Raw genomic sequence first — 17538 nt, 5'->3', positions numbered from 1 at the left:
TATACGTATTAGTTATACATACTAGTTATACGTACCAGTTATACATACTAGTTATACATACCAGTTATGCGTACTAGTTATACATACTAGTTATACATACTCGTGTTACGTACTAGTTATACGTACTAGTTATACATACCAGTTATACGCACTAGTTATACGTACTAGTTATACGTACTAGTTATACGTACTAGTTATACGTACTAGTTATACGTACTAGTTATACGTACTAGTTATACGTACTAGTTATACATACCAGTTATAAGGACTAGTCATCCGTACTAGTTATACGTACTAGTTATACGTACTAGTTATACATACTAGTTATACGTACTAGTTATACATACCAGTTATAAGGACTAGTCATCTGTACTAGTTATACGTACTAGCTATATGTACTAGTTATACATACTAGTTATCCGTACTAGTTATACATACCAGTTATATATACTAGTTATATGTACTAGTTATACATACTAGTTATACATACCAGTTATCCGTACTAGTTATACATACCAATTACACGTACTAGTTATATGTACTAATTATACATACTAGTTATACGTACCAGTTATATGTACCGTATAACTGGTATACGTTACAATTCAATTGATTCGTGCACCAATAGTTACAATTCGATTGATCAGTGCACCAATAGTTACAATTCGATTGATCCGTGCACCAATAGTTACAATTCGATTGATCTGTGCACCAATAGTTACAATTCGATTGATCAGTGCACCAATAGTTACAATTCGATTGATCTGTGCACCAATAGTTTATCCAGACAAAATTTAGCGTTCTGATACTGAGTTTGAAAATTTCCGTGGATATTTCTGTGGCCCTAATTAACTTAATACTAAGCATTATTAGCATGTTATTATTGTTAGTTTATTACTAGATGAGCAATAATATATTTGTAGTTACAAAAAATAAAAGATGTTCACTATTGGCTATTTAAAAAAAAACTTATTTAAGTCTACGGAGAACTAGGATTCTCACCTCTATAGCCGGGTATAAACATTATTTTATTGTATTGTTTTATTAACCTATTACCTCACCATACTTCAAGTCAAGACTTGCTATGAGTCATTGATAGGGATGGTTACAACTGCGGTTTAGTAAGCTATGCTAACCTGAACCATAATCCAAAAAGGCTTACCATTAAAGTTGCCTTAAAATGATAAGAAAAGCATTAACTGGTTTAATACCAACATAGTTTTTACACACCTTCAAATAAGGAGAGGATTAGATTAATAACTAGATAGAAAGTGACATCCTAAAGGGTGTAGATAGAAAATATTACTATTCAACTATATTACTATTGTTTAGACATACAACAAAGGAGTTTTATCCGTGCAACTTACAGTTCCATATATGTTCTACAAGATCAGTTCCTGAGTACAGCCGTGACAGAATAAACAGGTTGACCCCTTTTGAGGAGCAGATGTTATAGTTGTTCATAATCCGAGCTCACCACAATCAAATGCAACCAAACTTGTACTAAGTATGAATACCTTCTCCCATATTTTCACAATAAAAAGATGATACTATAGGACCTTTTGTCAACTGCTTGAAGATGAAGTTGCTCAAAATTTTAGTAGATTTTATCAGAAATTATCAGTATTTTTCTATCATTTGTGATTGTTTTTGATGCCTGAGATGGTCTGACTGCCCGAACGTTTTAAGATTAAAATTGACAAAACCTTATCGCAGTTAAAATACTCGGATCAACCGCAAGTGCGAATATGTTATATAATAGTTGTAAAATGGCCGCCAGAATAGACTCTTACACTGTAACCTTGATTGTAACTATCAACTATAGCAAAGATAGCAATTAGTGAAGTCATTTTGAGTAAATTTTTCTTCTGAGTGTTTTAATTTCGATCAAATTTTATCAATTTTAATCTTGAAACATTCTGGCAATCAGATAACATAAAATATCAAAAATGATCACAAATGGTTAAAAATGATACTTTCAAAAGATATCTTTCAAAATTTTGTGTCCATTTTCAAACATATATTCTTTTTCATTTTTTCTTCTCAACCTGTTTTACTCACCCTTGTCTGAGTTCCTTGACTGAATAATTGGTCTGAATCTCACAGATCTTATACATCTGTAGGTTATTCATAGCAATTACTGGTAGTGTGACAGTGGCACATTCTATTCATTCTATGATAACAATTTACATATAGATCTAGGTACTGATCATATTGGTATCATAGCCTGCCATAACCTGTCACAGCCTACCATATCCTGTCATAATCTTTGAGAATCTGAATAAAACACTTTGCAACGCACTGAAGTCATTTCGCTGTAACTATCATGAAAATAGTATTTTGTTGTGCAAATAGAGATTTAATACCACTTTCTTAGCAGAACTAACTTCGAATTAAACCTATCATCCTATTTTTAACTAATTAATTACCACAATAGACAATAAATGTCTCCTGCTACAATTCACTTGCCTCTAGCAGTTCTACAGTACAAACTAATTGAAATACTAATTGAAATACTAATTGAAAGCTCAATTAAAATATTGTTATAATCATTTTCCTTTAACAGCGACTTTAACAGATACTGTTTAGCTGATCGGAGAAAAATAGAAAGTGCTTGAACAAATACTAATGAGCTCAGAGAGTTTTTTAATTAACGTGGTAGTAAATACATATTTTAAATGTCAAAAAGCTTATTTTAAGCAACACATGCAGAGCAACCTAGTTCATACGAATGTTGTTATGAAATAATTTTGAAGGTGGTTTTTATTGTGACTGATATTTGGTTCTCAACTTAAACAGCTTAAACTTGTATAAAGATCAAAGCTCTCTTTGTACATTAAGTTTCTAGTTTGCTCAAAAGTACCATTAGTTCAGTGATCGTCCCCTCCAGCAACCCTATATGATAAATTGATTCCATAAATTATAAACTAGTGGGTTGGAGTCAAATTTGTAGTTAATATATGGGTCACAAGGGCATGACTTGTTTTTAGAATAGCCCCAGAAGACTGACATATTATCGTTATCTGATAGAATTGAGTCTAGTAGTACGTACAACTATTTAATTTATAGTTGCTGCCATCCTTACTGACTAGCAAACTATTCAGCGATGTGACCTGTTATATCTGATGATGTTTACTATGCATCCGCGGCTAATGACAGTCATATAGTTAAAACAAATTAATCAACGTGTTACATTGTTGCATTACATGGAATTACATGACATTACCTGACATCACCTGACATCATATCATATCATGTCATGTCATGTCATATCATGTCATATCATGTCATATCATGTCATATCATGTCATATCATGTCATATCATGTCATATCATGTCATATCATGTCATATCATGTCATATCATGTCATATCATGTCATATCATGTCATATCATGTCATATCATGTCATATCATGTCATATCATGTCATATCATGTCATATCATGTCATATCATGTCATATCATGTCATATCATGTCATATCATGTCATATCATGTCATATCATGTCATATCATGTCATATCATGTCATATCATGTCATATCATGTCATATCATGTCATATCATGTCATATCATGTCATATCATGTCATATCATGTCATATCATGTCATATCATGTCATATCATGTCATATAATGTCATATCATGTCATATCATGTCATATCATGTCATATCATGTCATATCATGTCATATCATGTCATATCATGTCATATCATGTCATATCATGTCATATCATGTCATATCATGTCATATCATGTCATATCATGTCATATCATGTCATATCATGTCATATCATGTCATATCATGTCATATCATGTCATATCATGTCATATCATGTCATATCATGTCATATCATGTCATATCATGTCATATCATGTCATATCATGTCATATCATGTCATATCATGTCATATCATGTCATATCATGTCATATCATGTCATATCATGTCATATCATGTCATATCATGTCATATCATGTCATATCATGTCATATCATGTCATATCATGTCATATCATGTCATATCATGTCATATCATGTCATATCATGTCATATCATGTCATATCATGTCATATCATGTCATATCATATCATATCATATCATATCATATCATATCATATCATATCATATCATATCATATCATATCATATCATATCATATCATATCATATCATATCATATCATATCATATCATATCATATCATATCATATCATATCATATCATATCATATCATATCATATCATATCATGTCATGTCATATCATATCATGTCATATCATATCATATCATATCATATCATATCATATCATGTCATATCATATCATATCATATCATATATCATATCACATCATTTCATTTACCCTCACTCAAATAGTTAAAAACAGAAGCAGTACAGAGAAACAAACCCAAAAAAACAAATTACATATGGAAAAATTTCATATATGAAAGGATACAAAGATCAGAACCACTGAATGGTTCTATGAAAGGCTTTAGTATGCTTGCTCTTTCATTTGGTTATGCACCTCTTCTGTACATTTCTATTGCAAAGAGAATAGAATTCATTATCTTTAACTTTCAGGTAATGGTTCACTCATATATCTTTAACTGCTAAGTTTCAGTAAAGATATGTACCTCAATCTCTGTCTATAGAGTGTATTATCCAAATATTTTGCAATAGCTAGTATTGGGACACACCTGTTTCTGGCTGACAGCCTTCGCTGAAAAACAAGGTTTTTTCAACTCACCATCAATTCTGGATTATCTCCGTAAGCTTAGAATATTAATCTTTTAAATGGGGCAATTATCAACTAGTGTTATGATATATAAAATAAGATATAATCTCATGGGTGGCAGTCTCAGCTCAACCCCTTCACAAACACGTCGTAGGGATGGGGAGGTTTACTTGTCTTTTAGCTATTGGTGAGATTTATTGCATTTTAGCATGTGTAGTTAAAATTTACCATTAGCAATGTTAATCATAAAAATGATGTTTTTCGCTACATACTGACAGAAAAATGACAAACAGAAATAAGGAATTATTGACCGAGTTGAAAAAAAGTGTTTTACTACTTAGTAGTCTAAAAGTATTGCGTAAAAGTTGAGAGAGTGAACTGTAGGTTGTAGTAACTGAAAGTTCATAAAATGAAACAAATGATGATGGATGTAGTGTTTTAGTGTCATGAAATAGAAAATTATGTTTGTCGTATGTGTGAGAAGATAATTACAAATATTCTGGGCAATATATTTCTATACATTGCCTAATATATAGAAACTATAGAATATATATAACTAATATGAATTTCTATATCTAGTAGTTCTATTGACAATATAACTACTATATATTACACAGGTTATACCAAGCTAACAATGCTTGCATTTACATTGTTGTAGGTTTTCTGGTTTTTGGACTCGACTGCTGCCATGGCCAATGTAAGTTGATATTGTATTGTACTAACACTGTTTTGACATATATTATGAGACAAACAGATCACACATTTAAGTTTTTGTAGAATTTGGCAATTCTCAATTTAGCTTTTAAAAGTATAGCCTAAAACAGATTTGAGCTACAATCATGCCTCGACATACTATTTTAAAACGTTCTTGGACAGAGCTCATACGCCACTTCACTTGTGTCTTAAGGCACTATTCTTTATATACAACAACTAAATACAAATTAATCCATTACCCTGCTATGAAAGACCACATAAAACAAGATATTGCGGTGGAAAAAATGTTTTTAACAGTTGTAACTCAGTACCTATGCTAACAAAGTGACAATATATTAATTTAGCAGTTAAAGCCTTCAAAAAAATGGAACATTACTATGCACGCATGGAACATTACTATGCACACTACTGTAAGTTTTTACCTGCAAGACAAACGTAGTAATTAACGGCAATTTGAGAGACTTGACAGCAACAAAAACTTTGAATTTAGTTTAAATTAGTTTAACGTACTGAACACCTAAAGTTAAGTTTTAAACATTTTCTATACTTACTTTAATTTTGTCGTCTTAGCCGTTACATTATCTGTTTTTGGTTTGGCACTTTTTGCCTCGTGCTCACTATAACATTTAGCCGACCTTTTAAAAACTGTTCAAACTGATTTGAGGAGAAAGACGTAAGTGATGCAGTTTTTCAAAGCGGCCTCTTGTTCACTTAGAAATATAATGCCCATCAACAACCGGCTTGTATCTCCAAGATTACTCGTATGTTAAAGTTTAAACTTGCTTAAAACTCTTCTTGTATCTCAATTTTCTTAAATGTAGGTATGATTGTAAATAATTTGCTACAAATATAACAAGCTATATATGTTAAAATATTAAAATGTATTCAACCCTGTAGCTGCTACTTCACTTTAAACATACTTGGGTAGTATGCTGTTTTGCCACATATCAGGGTGAACTCAGGGTCAAGGTGAAAGCATTATTTTTCTAACAAAAATTAAAATACCTCATACCTGATAAGAGTAAAAAATAAGGTTTTTGGGTAAAGCAAGTTGTAAGCTGCGTAGATGTTGTAGCAATATATAGACGTAATAGTAGATGTGCAACAGATACTTGCATTGTTGTTTTATAGTGACATCATGCGCTGATGTCCAGAGTTGTGTTACCTACCTAGAATCTTCGGCGTGTAATGCTTTTGGACAGAGAGAGACGGTCTGCATCACTCATACTTCTTGCTCCCAAATTACCACAGACATCACATCAGGCTGCGCAAATGCTGGTAAGACCACATGAGGCATTACACGTATTAATATTACACATTGATACAATAAAACATAATGGGATAGAGTGCAAAATATGATGTAGGTTTCACTTTATGACCTATAAAAATAAACTCTATTTTTGTGGGTGTATGTGTGCCTGTGTGTAGTGTGTGTGCGTGCGTGCGTGTATGTGTGTGAGGGGTATGTGGTGTGTATGTGGTGCGTGCGGTGAACGCAGTGTGTGCCGTGTGTGGTATGTATGTTTGTAGTGCACGCTGCACGTGTTTTGTGTGTCTGGCTGTTAGCCCATGTAAATGCGGTGCTCCCGCATTTTTTTTTCAACTTCATCCAAACTTCGCACGTACATACTCTGCTCTACAGCAGGTTGCTAAAAATATTTTGATTTCAAAGCTCTACAGTTCTTGTGAACCAGACTCTTATGCCCCCACCAATCTTAGCTTAAAAATTAAATAAATCCCAGACATCTCCGAGATTACACCTAATGTGAGATATAACAAAATTGAGATTCAAACAAATCTTTTGAGTTTATCTTTACTAGGTTGATGATTGGTGTTGCGGGTAATAAAGTCTTTGCACAGACAATTTACTTTAATTTAATATATAAAAACAGTTATCATTCTAACTTTCAAACTTACTCTCACGAGAAGAATGTTTTGTGAAGTTCAAATAAATTGAGAGAAAAAATAAACATTTGTAAAGGTATTTAAATGCAAATGTGAATTCATTAGCAAGTAATAACTAAACAAGGTCTGAACATTATCTCTACACATTGACTTTTTACTGAACATTACCTCTACACACTTACTCTTTACTGAACATTATCTCTACACACTTACTCTTTACGGAACATTATCTCTTCAAACTTATTCTTTACTGAACATTATCTCTACACACTTACTCTTTACTGAATATTATCTCTACACGCTTACTATTTACTGAACATTACATCTACACACTTACTCTTTACTAAATATTATATCTACACACTTACTATTTACTGAACATTATCTTTACACACTTACTCTTTACTGAATATTATCTCTTCAAACTTACTATTTACTGAACATTATCTCAATACACTTACTATATACTGAACATTACATCTACACACTTACTCTTTACTGAACATTATCTCTACACACTTACTATTTACTGAATATTATCTCTTCAAACTTACTCTTTACTGAACATTATCTCTACACACTTACTATTTACTGAACAATATCTCTACACACTTACTCTTTGCTAAACATTATCTCTACACACATACTCTTTTCTGAACATTTCCTCTACACACTTAGTCTTTACTGAACATTATCTCTACACACTTACTATTTACTGAGCATTATCTCTACTCACTTACTCTTTACTTAACATTATCTCAATACACTTACTAGTTACTGGACATTATCTCAATACACTTACTATTTACTGAACATTACATCTACACACTTACTCTTTACTGAACATTATCTCTACACATTTACTATTTACTGAATATTATCTCTACACACTTACTATTTACTGAACATTATCTCAATACACTTACTATTTACTGAACATTACCTCTACACACTTACTTTTTACTGAACATTATCTCTACACACTCACTCTTTACTCAACACTATCTCTACAAACTTACTCTATACTGAACATTTTCTCTACACACCTATTCTTTACTGAACATTATCTCTACACACTTACTCTTTACTTAACATTACATCTACACACTTACTCTTTACTGAACATTATCTCTACACACTTACTCTTTACTTAACATTATCTCTACTCACTTACTCTTTACTTAACATTATCTCTACACACTTACTCTTTACTGAACATTACATCTACACACTTACTCTTCTCTGAACATTATTTCTACACACTTACTATTCACTGAACATTATCTCAATACACTTACTATTTACTGAACATTACCTCTACACACTTACTTTTTACTGAACATTATCTCTACACACTCACTCTTTACTCAACACTATCTCTACAAACTTACTCTAAACTGAACATTTTCTCTACACACTTATTCTTTACTGAAAATTATCTCTATACACTTACTCTTTACTGAACATTATCTCTACACACTTACTCTTCACTGAACATTATCTCTACACACTTAATCTTTACTGAACATTTCCTTTACACACTTACTCTTTACTGAACATTATCTCTACACACTTACTCTTCTCTGAATATTATTTCTACACACTTACTTTTTACTGAACATTATCCCTAAACACTTACTCTTTACTGAATATCATCTCTACACGGTTATTCCGTAATCAGCCCCTGTATCGAAGCTTGTCTACACAGTCATTTCATTGGCTACCTTTGACTTCTCATGACCTCGCTGATTTACGTTTATGTAATCAACAAACAGGCTGTACGTACAAGTGCTGTTATCTTTAAGTAGTTTTATCATGTAACTTTCAGAACTGTCTACAAGCATTTCTCAAACAAAATCTATTAGGTAAGAAGCTCGTTTTAGTACCTAGTAGAGAAACTGCTGGTTTCCTTTACTGTTCAACATGATTAAAGACACTGAGTGCAACAAATAAGACAAATACATATCTTATGAATATATATAAATAAATGTGATCAGTGTGTGCACATACATCAGAACAACATGTAAGAGACTGCCAACTATCTCTGTCTCTTGCAATCTTCTGTCTCATTTTATAGGTGCTTTCACTTATTAGGCTTTCACTCGTTAGGCTCCGCTTCTCAATCCTATTAGTCAATGGGTCTGTTTGTCTGCTCCTCCCGATCTCTTTGTCTGCTCCTCTTTAAAGGCCGAGTTGACTCACCTACTACCAAGTCTCCCGCTGGGTCAAGACTCAGCCCAGCTATAGTGTCAGTTCTTGGGTTAACTAGGCAGCCGATCCTGGTCTCTGCGCTCTGCCATCACAGCCTATTCATCTGCTTCTCTCTTGCTAACTCTCCTAGTCACCAAAAGTTTTTTTCCTGTTTCATCATCTACCTCAACTCATTAATCGAGTCTTTTAGAGTTGTCATTTAATCAAGTCTTTGTATCTATCTATACACCATTATTATTTAGCCATACTATTCTTTGTCACTGGCCTTTGGTATATCTCAATAGTGTACAATGATCAGTTGATCGCCACCCTCATAACACCAAATTACATTTTAATACAATGCATGGTGATGTATTGCATCAAATTACATTGCATTGCACTTTATCACAATGCATTTCACTGCATTACACAGCATTACATTGCATTGCAGTACACCCTATTACATCGCATTGTTGCAATGTATCATAAGGCATTGAAATGCATTAAATTTAATTTTGTTGCAGTAAGTTGTATAGAACTACATTAAAAGACATTAAATTATGTCATACTGCATCACATTGTATTATATTGTGTTGCATTGCTTTAATTTGTGTTACATTGCATTACAATGCATTACACTGCATTCAATTACATGAAATCACATCAAAATCCAGTAAATTATACTGAATTACATTACCTTACACTGATATCTATTAAACCACATCATACTGCACCTCATAGCCTTCCCTTTATATTAGATCATCTTTCATTGTATTGCATTTTATTACACCACACTACATTGCACCACACTACATTACACCACACTACATTACACCACACTACATTACACCACACTACATTACACCACACTACATTACACCACACTACATTACACCACACTACATTACACCACACTACATTACACCACACTACATTACACCACACTACATTACACCACACTACATTACACCACACTACATTTCACCACACTACATTTCACCACACTACATTACACCACACTACATTACACCACACTACATTACACCACACTACATTACACCACACTACATTACACCACACTACATTTCATGAAATCACATCAAACCATAGCATATTACACCACACTACATTTCATAAAATCACATCAAACCATAGCATATTACACCACACTACATTTCATAAAATCACATCAAACCATAGCATATTTTTTGAATGATATTAAGGTGCATAAAAATGCATTAAATTACATTGATTTGTGTATTGCATTAAATTGCCCTAAAATACACTAGATTTGATTGCATGACACTAAATTGAACCATATTGCATTATATATGCATTGTATTACAATAAATGCATTGAATCAAGTTGCATTGCATTTGCGTTGCATTATATTGCACTGCACTACTTTGAACTACACTGCATGGCCTTATACCGCATTGCATTACAGCACTTTACAACATTGCATAACATTGTGTTGTATAGCCTCATGCTGTACTGCATTGCGTTACATTACATTGAATTGCATTGCGCTGTGTTATATCGATTTAAAATGTATTTTATAGCATTACAACACTAAATATTTACAAATACTAATATATTAAGTCAAGGAAGGAGGAGATAAACGTTTAGCGTTAAAGAAATTCAGCACATTTGCCACAAGCACAGTGCATTCTGGTATTGCTGTCTGGTTCTCACCTACTCACTTACACACATATATATTTATATACAACCAGTGTGCCAAGATATATATATTTATATATATATATACTAATAAATCATTTAAAAGCAATACTTCTTAGCTGAAAAAAGATAAGTATTGCTTTTAAATGATTTATTAGTATATAGCTGCTCCAATATATTTGTTGAGCACTCTAATTTTAGTAATACTAGCCCATAATTCTTAGGAATTTATAGTTTATATATATATATATATATATATATATATATATATATATATATATATATATATATATATATATATATATATATATCTTAGCACACTGGTTACCACATTGATGTTTAGGATCGTCCACCAGTTCTTGACTAATTTCGAATCTCAGTAGCGGTCCAGTTTTCTCTCCAACCCCTTATCCGATAGAAGCTTCAGTGACTGTGAAATTGTGGTTCTATTGATTAGTCTGTACCCTGTTTGGTTTTTGTTCTTTTTTCATATTCCCAACTAAAGCTTAAAAAATCTGATTATTGAAGAGTTGCAAATCTAAATTGGGCTTTACGACTTTTACTTTAGTAGAACTTTGCCTTTGAGTTTTTTGGTTTTTATTATTCCAACATAACTGACAGACTACTGCGGGACCTAACTACTGTCTAGAATGCTGCTATGTTTTATCATCATATTTGTTAGGAATAAATTTTATACCATTTTTTTAAAACCTAAAAGCGTGCTCTTTGTTAATGTGTCTCATGTGAAGCATCGCAACTGAGGTCTGACCTGTTTTAGGAACTCCTGTAGTTCCCTTTAGCGTTGGACAAACTATTTGCTCACCAACTCCATTGCTTGGAGGAAGCTCCTATCAGTTTGGGGTTCAAGATAGTGCCTCAGCTGCTTCTAGTAAGTATACTATACACTATATAGTTGATAAGTGTACACTAATCCACAGCTATAAATATAGAAACAGTAAATAAATATAACCAATGGGAACCATTTACAAAAACATCTGGTAATGAGATGAAATTCTGTTAATTTCGCTAACCGATTAATAGAATGCTGTGTTTTAAAACCTATAAAATTTTCTTTTACAATGGTTCATCATATAAAAATATAACTATGCAAAGTGACAACATAGAAGCATGATACTTTTTGCGTAAAATGAATAATATAGTATATAAAGATCAGCGTTAATTTTTCCTGCACCCATTTTAGCTGCGACACTATCTCTCGGTGGTAAATCAGTTGCCTGTACATTTTCATCAACGGCCTGTTCTTCCGGTGGTAATGGCTTTGTACTCTCTCTCACTGTCACGAGTTGTCCATGTGCATGTGGCGCCTGGTCTAACTGGGGCGGCTGCAGTGCAACCTGTGGCTCAACAGCTGTACAAACAAGAACACGTACTTGCAATGTTGGCTGTTTAGACCCTACTTCTTCAACACAAGCTTGTCCCGGTGTACCGGTAAGTGTCTTATATCTGTCTATCCGCTAGTTGACCAACTGAATCCCTTGTATTTAGATTTGGAGTAACACTTTTGTGCTGCATTTGCAAATTTTTGATATATGTTTTTGAACCAAGGAAAATTATATTTTTAATACACATCCTTCAAAATAACAAGTTTATTTCACTATATGGGAAAAAAAGCCAAACTTTGTATTATAATCAATCACATATTATTATATTATAAATACTAATAAGTAGATGGTTTCACTTATCTGCAATCTCAGTGACTGATAGTAATTTTTAAAGTAGCTACTTGCAACAGCGTAGAGAAATGTTTGAAATTTTTTAAAATTTTTTTCTGATAGACAGTCTGTGGCGCTGATGGAACATGGAACACTTGGGGTTCATGGAGTACATGCTCGGTGACTTGCGGTGGATCTACCCAAACTCGCACACGCACCTGTAATAGACCAACAGGAGGAGCCGATTGTGTTGGAAGTTCATCAGAGACACAGAACTGTGGAACGGTAGCTATAAAATTCTTTTACTTTTAAAAATTAACCCTCTGATACTTGTCACTAAAATAAAAATAAATAACAGGATTGTGTAGAACTTTGATGCAATTTAAAAACCATTACAAATACCGACATGAAACCTTTCCCTACCATGATTAAAATGTTGAAACGAAACCTCTTTTCTCTGAGATTAATTCTATTTTGCTTGCGTTTTTGTTGAAAATCAGTAAATAGCAACTGTTACCTGGAGCAAATAACTTTTGAGAATATTGCTTCTGAGTGCCAATATTTTGTATGTCTCTGCTCCTATATCTCCTTATATTTAGTGCACGGGCATCAAGCATACATTAACAAAGAACTTGAATGTTTAGGCTAACTGCCCTGCTTGTATGTGCAACCCATGGCAGAACTGGTCCGTATGTTCTGTTTCCTGTGGTGGAAATGCTTTTCGAACAAGGACTAGGACCTGCTCTAACTGCGTCACTTTCATGCCTGTACTTGAACAAACAGGTGTCTGCCAAGGAGTTGCAGTAAGTACCACTCTGTTGTTGCATTGAATCTTATCAGTTTAGAAATCACCACATCGGCAGCATTTTATGTTGGTGGTTTTTTAACAGCAATTTTCAGTGGATCAGTATTTAGGAAAAATATGGCACGGTAAATTTTCAAAATGTTTTCTGACGGTTTTAAGTAGCTATGTTCTTGTAGCAGCTGTTTTTCACGATAGTATGATCTTTCAAAAGTGAGTGTATACTTGATTACCCAAAATGCAATTACGAAAGAAATTTACATTTACATTCACTCGCATTACATTAGTTCAAAATTGCTTTAGATGCTGCAATTGTGAACACAACAAGAAATGTGGTTGTGCACCAAACAAACAACAGATATGATCAGAATAACCAAAAAATAATTACTTTACAAACATATTTTATAAGGTTGTTCATTTGCTGCCTTATATTTGCTGCCTTCATTTGCTGTTCATTATATTTTAGTCCTGATAATTGTTTACTTGTTTTATACAATCCAGAGTAAGTATCTATCTACTATTAATAGTTACCTGAAAAAAATTATTTTTTAGCTAATATAGCTTTTAGTAATTGCAAACTTGTAAATGTAAAAAACACTGCTGTGCTGAAGGCTCTTTAACTCCGTTAAATAGTTAATAGGTCTAATTTTAAACACCTCATGAAAATAAATCACAAATGGGAGATATCTCTCCTTTTCTGGAACTGCCAGTTCAACGTTTATTGTATCGAAGATATATTAGAGCGTTACACAATACTTGAACAGGCAGAGTGTCCTATGGATGGAATGTGGACACAGTGGAACAACTGGAATGCATGTCCAGTAACCTGTGGAGGTTCAAGCCAATCTAGAATGAGAATCTGTACTGATCCAACAGCAGGAGGTCAAGATTGTCCCGGCTTAACACAAGAAAGCAGACCTTGTAACCAGGTATTTAATAGGGAGTTACATACATAGGTATTATTGCAAGATGATTATCCAAAAACAATCTTTTTGCTTACAGACTGAAACACATTTTTCAGACAGAATTAAAAAAACTTATAATAAGGTAAATGTACATTGCTGTTCCAAGTACTTTAGTGTCTCAAACACTCTTAAAGTCTTCAGTTATTATACCATACTTGACAAGATGAATTCTAACACAATTGACTAGTACCTTGCCCTCATTGATAATAATGAAAAGTGTCACATTTAAGCTTATCATCAGGTAAAATAATTTTTTCTAAAATCCTTGACATAAACTTTCAACCTAATAATTCTGATCTACGGCGGTTTCGTGATGGTGGCGATTAACTGTTCGTTTTTGAGCTTTGAAGAGCTTGTAATCACATTTCCACATATTTGCACTTTCTACACAGCAAAGTAAAACATGGTGAATCTTTTGACGCCAAATAACTGTAATGTGAATTTTGTTGCAAGTCAACCTTTAGACCTCTTCCTTAGCACTGATCTTACTGACATGCTGATCAGTACACAAATAATTAGAGCTCACAAGGGATGAAAGAGCTGCAAATAGTTGTGAGCATGTTTATACATTATACAATAGTACAAGCAAAATTAGCAGAACCTGCTCTGTCTTAGATATGAAAGTTTGTGTAGGAACAATAGACAGTATCTACATGTATATAAAATGCATATAATATTTTAGAATTGTTAATTCAGTAGGTGAAATTTTGTACAACAAATAATTTAGCCTTAAAATTATGGTATCATACTGTTTCAATAGCTTCATACTTGAAAACAAATATTTATTGAGAAAACCTTGCTAAATTAGGTTTAATGTTTCTAATTTGCAGGCTGTTTGTCCAATTCCAACATTTCCTCCACCTCGCCGTGGCAACAGAAGACGGGGTGGAAGAAGGAGAGGAAACAGGAGCAGAGGAAGGCAGAGAGGATGCAGAGCTATAGCCTTACGTGGAGCTTGCAGAAGTGCTAGAAGAGGTCGTGCAAGAGCAGCTTGCATTGCTAGACAGTGTGGATAACCTATAACTTTAAGTGTAATATATACTAAACATTCGGTGCGGAGTTTTAAAATTAATTGTGCTCGAAAATTTTGAACATCTCACATTTAAGCTTACACAAAGTGTATTTTTAATAATATCTATCATGTTGATCTTAAATATGACTATTAAAAACCTTTATGAAGTCAGTTTTTAACAACACATGAAACCGATATTGCTTATATTACTATAGAATTCTCAATATTAAAAAAATTATTATACGAAGCTTGAGAATATTTGTATTTCTACAGCTGTAAAACAAAGCAGTTATTTGTATATTCAGAGCATGCAACACAAGCACGAGTAGTATGACATGCTTTTGTTATACTGTAATTGACAATACTTGGATTATTTCATGTCCTTGAAATGACTTAGCAGGACTAATTAAACTGTCTTGGGTGGTCCTAGCGCTGACCAAAAGCTTATCTCAATTGAAATCTCCTGAGTCAGAGGAACGGCGTAGCCACTGCATCTGAGTGAATTACGAGTGCGAGAACTTCAAAAATCCTTTTAGTACTATAACGCTGTAATAGGTCTTCAAATCCATGTTATGTTAAGGTACAGAAGAAATTTAAGTTCAGAATCCAGATACTCTTCTTGACATCCCGGGAGCAAGGCTGAAGCCATTCATTTGTCGCTTTTTAGTCAATAAATATTTCATACATATTTCTTCTAATAAAAAAACTTATAATGTGCTTTGGGTAGATTATCTCTTCGTAATGGTTTAGTAATATAGGGTTGTTGATGTTAGTTACTCCGCAAAGGTTTAAATTGCTGGATTAAAAACCTTTTGAATATCCTGATTTTTTGCCAGAATAATAAACACTTGGAGCAATAACTTACCACAAAATGTATGACACAGCAGTTGGCCATACATTAGGTCACACAAAGCACCTTACATTTGTCACATGGGGCTTGGCACATGAGGCATGAAAAGTGACAAATGATATATGACACTTGCCACCAAAAATATGACACAGAATGTGGTGCGTAACACAGGGTACAGTAGATGCTCCTATACTATAGTGAATACATCCTAAAGCAAAAATTCCAGATATTGTAAAAAATTTATGCCAAGTTTTTGATTCATCCTGCGTAAAAATTCCATTTAACATTAAATGTCAAGTAGGGGCAACTTCACAAGTTCGATTTGAATGGTAACATATCTCGTCACATTTGTGATAAAAAAACGTGCATACAGCATTATATCTATTATATATACATGTACTGCCTCCATAACATTTTAGTTTGTCATGATAAATCGTCGGAGGTGTCGACAAAGCATAAAATAAGTAGTGGCGCAATTGTTAATAAATACTTAAACGGTATCAATTGGTACAGACATTACAGTGTCGATCTACCAATCTGAATGTCACGAGTTAGGAGTATTGCTGGAAATTATCTTTTATCCGAACCTTGATTTCTGGATGCAGATAGACGATGAACAGGTAGACGCCGCTCTTTTTAAAGTAACAAATATTTCTGTTCTGCTTTATTGTAGACGTATAAAATATTTGATTTTAGTTTGAATTTTTAAAATAGACTTTGGCCTTTAGAAAAAATGAACAAATTGTTGTGTATGGACGGTAAATATGTGAGTTCTCTTCAACTCATTGGAAAATTACCACCAACATAGTCTACAAAACCAGTGAAATTGACCAGAGTTGAAGAGACAAGTTGTTGATACAAACTAATAATATTACAGTTATGGTGCTGCCAACAAGTTAGAAAGTTGTCTAGTTTTGTTTTACCAAAAAGGTGTTTGGAAAGATCTTGAAATGAATTAGGAAATTTCCATGTATTTTACTGTTGGTAAAATGTAAAATTCCTATAACGTGAACGTTTC

At 33.1% G+C, this 17538-nt stretch overlaps 2 protein-coding genes across 2 annotated transcripts; both read left to right on the top strand.

The window, feature by feature from the left end:
• Window positions 1–4861: 4861 nt before the first annotated feature.
• LOC137406174 (coadhesin-like) lies at window positions 4862–16387 on the top strand. Its single transcript, XM_068092708.1, has 9 exons — window positions 4862–4916; window positions 5388–5426; window positions 6575–6721; window positions 11997–12107; window positions 12420–12667; window positions 13015–13176; window positions 13536–13694; window positions 14458–14622; window positions 15489–16387. Exons 1-9 carry the CDS (start codon window positions 4886–4888, stop codon window positions 15672–15674), a joined length of 1248 nt encoding a protein of 415 aa, XP_067948809.1. The 5' UTR covers window positions 4862–4885; the 3' UTR covers window positions 15675–16387.
• On the top strand, window positions 9484–11906 carry LOC137406140 (uncharacterized). The gene is made up of 4 exons (XM_068092672.1): window positions 9484–9487; window positions 9858–9988; window positions 10297–10647; window positions 11901–11906. The coding sequence occupies exons 1-4, from the start codon at window positions 9484–9486 to the stop codon at window positions 11904–11906; spliced, it is 492 nt and encodes a 163-aa protein (XP_067948773.1).
• Window positions 16388–17538: the final 1151 nt, after the last annotated feature.

Source organism: Watersipora subatra, chromosome 10 (assembly GCF_963576615.1).
Source record: "Watersipora subatra chromosome 10, tzWatSuba1.1, whole genome shotgun sequence".
In the NCBI taxonomy this organism is placed as follows: Eukaryota; Metazoa; Bryozoa; class Gymnolaemata; order Cheilostomatida; family Watersiporidae; genus Watersipora; species Watersipora subatra.
Note: the sequence above shows the minus strand (reverse complement) of the source record. Positions and strands in the feature narration are given on the sequence as shown.

Bases quoted from the DNA above. Each gene is read 5' to 3' on its own strand.
- LOC137406174 (XM_068092708.1), top strand. From the start codon at position 4,886: ATGGGGAGGTTTACTTGTCTTTTAGCTATTG. The intron at 13,177-13,535 runs GTAGCTATAAAA...TTGAATGTTTAG, and splicing joins AGACACAGAACTGTGGAACG to GCTAACTGCCCTGCTTGTAT. The intron at 14,623-15,488 runs GTATTTAATAGG...TCTAATTTGCAG, and splicing joins AAAGCAGACCTTGTAACCAG to GCTGTTTGTCCAATTCCAAC.
- LOC137406140 (XM_068092672.1), top strand. The intron at 9,989-10,296 runs GTACACCCTATT...CCTTTATATTAG, and splicing joins CAGCATTACATTGCATTGCA to ATCATCTTTCATTGTATTGC.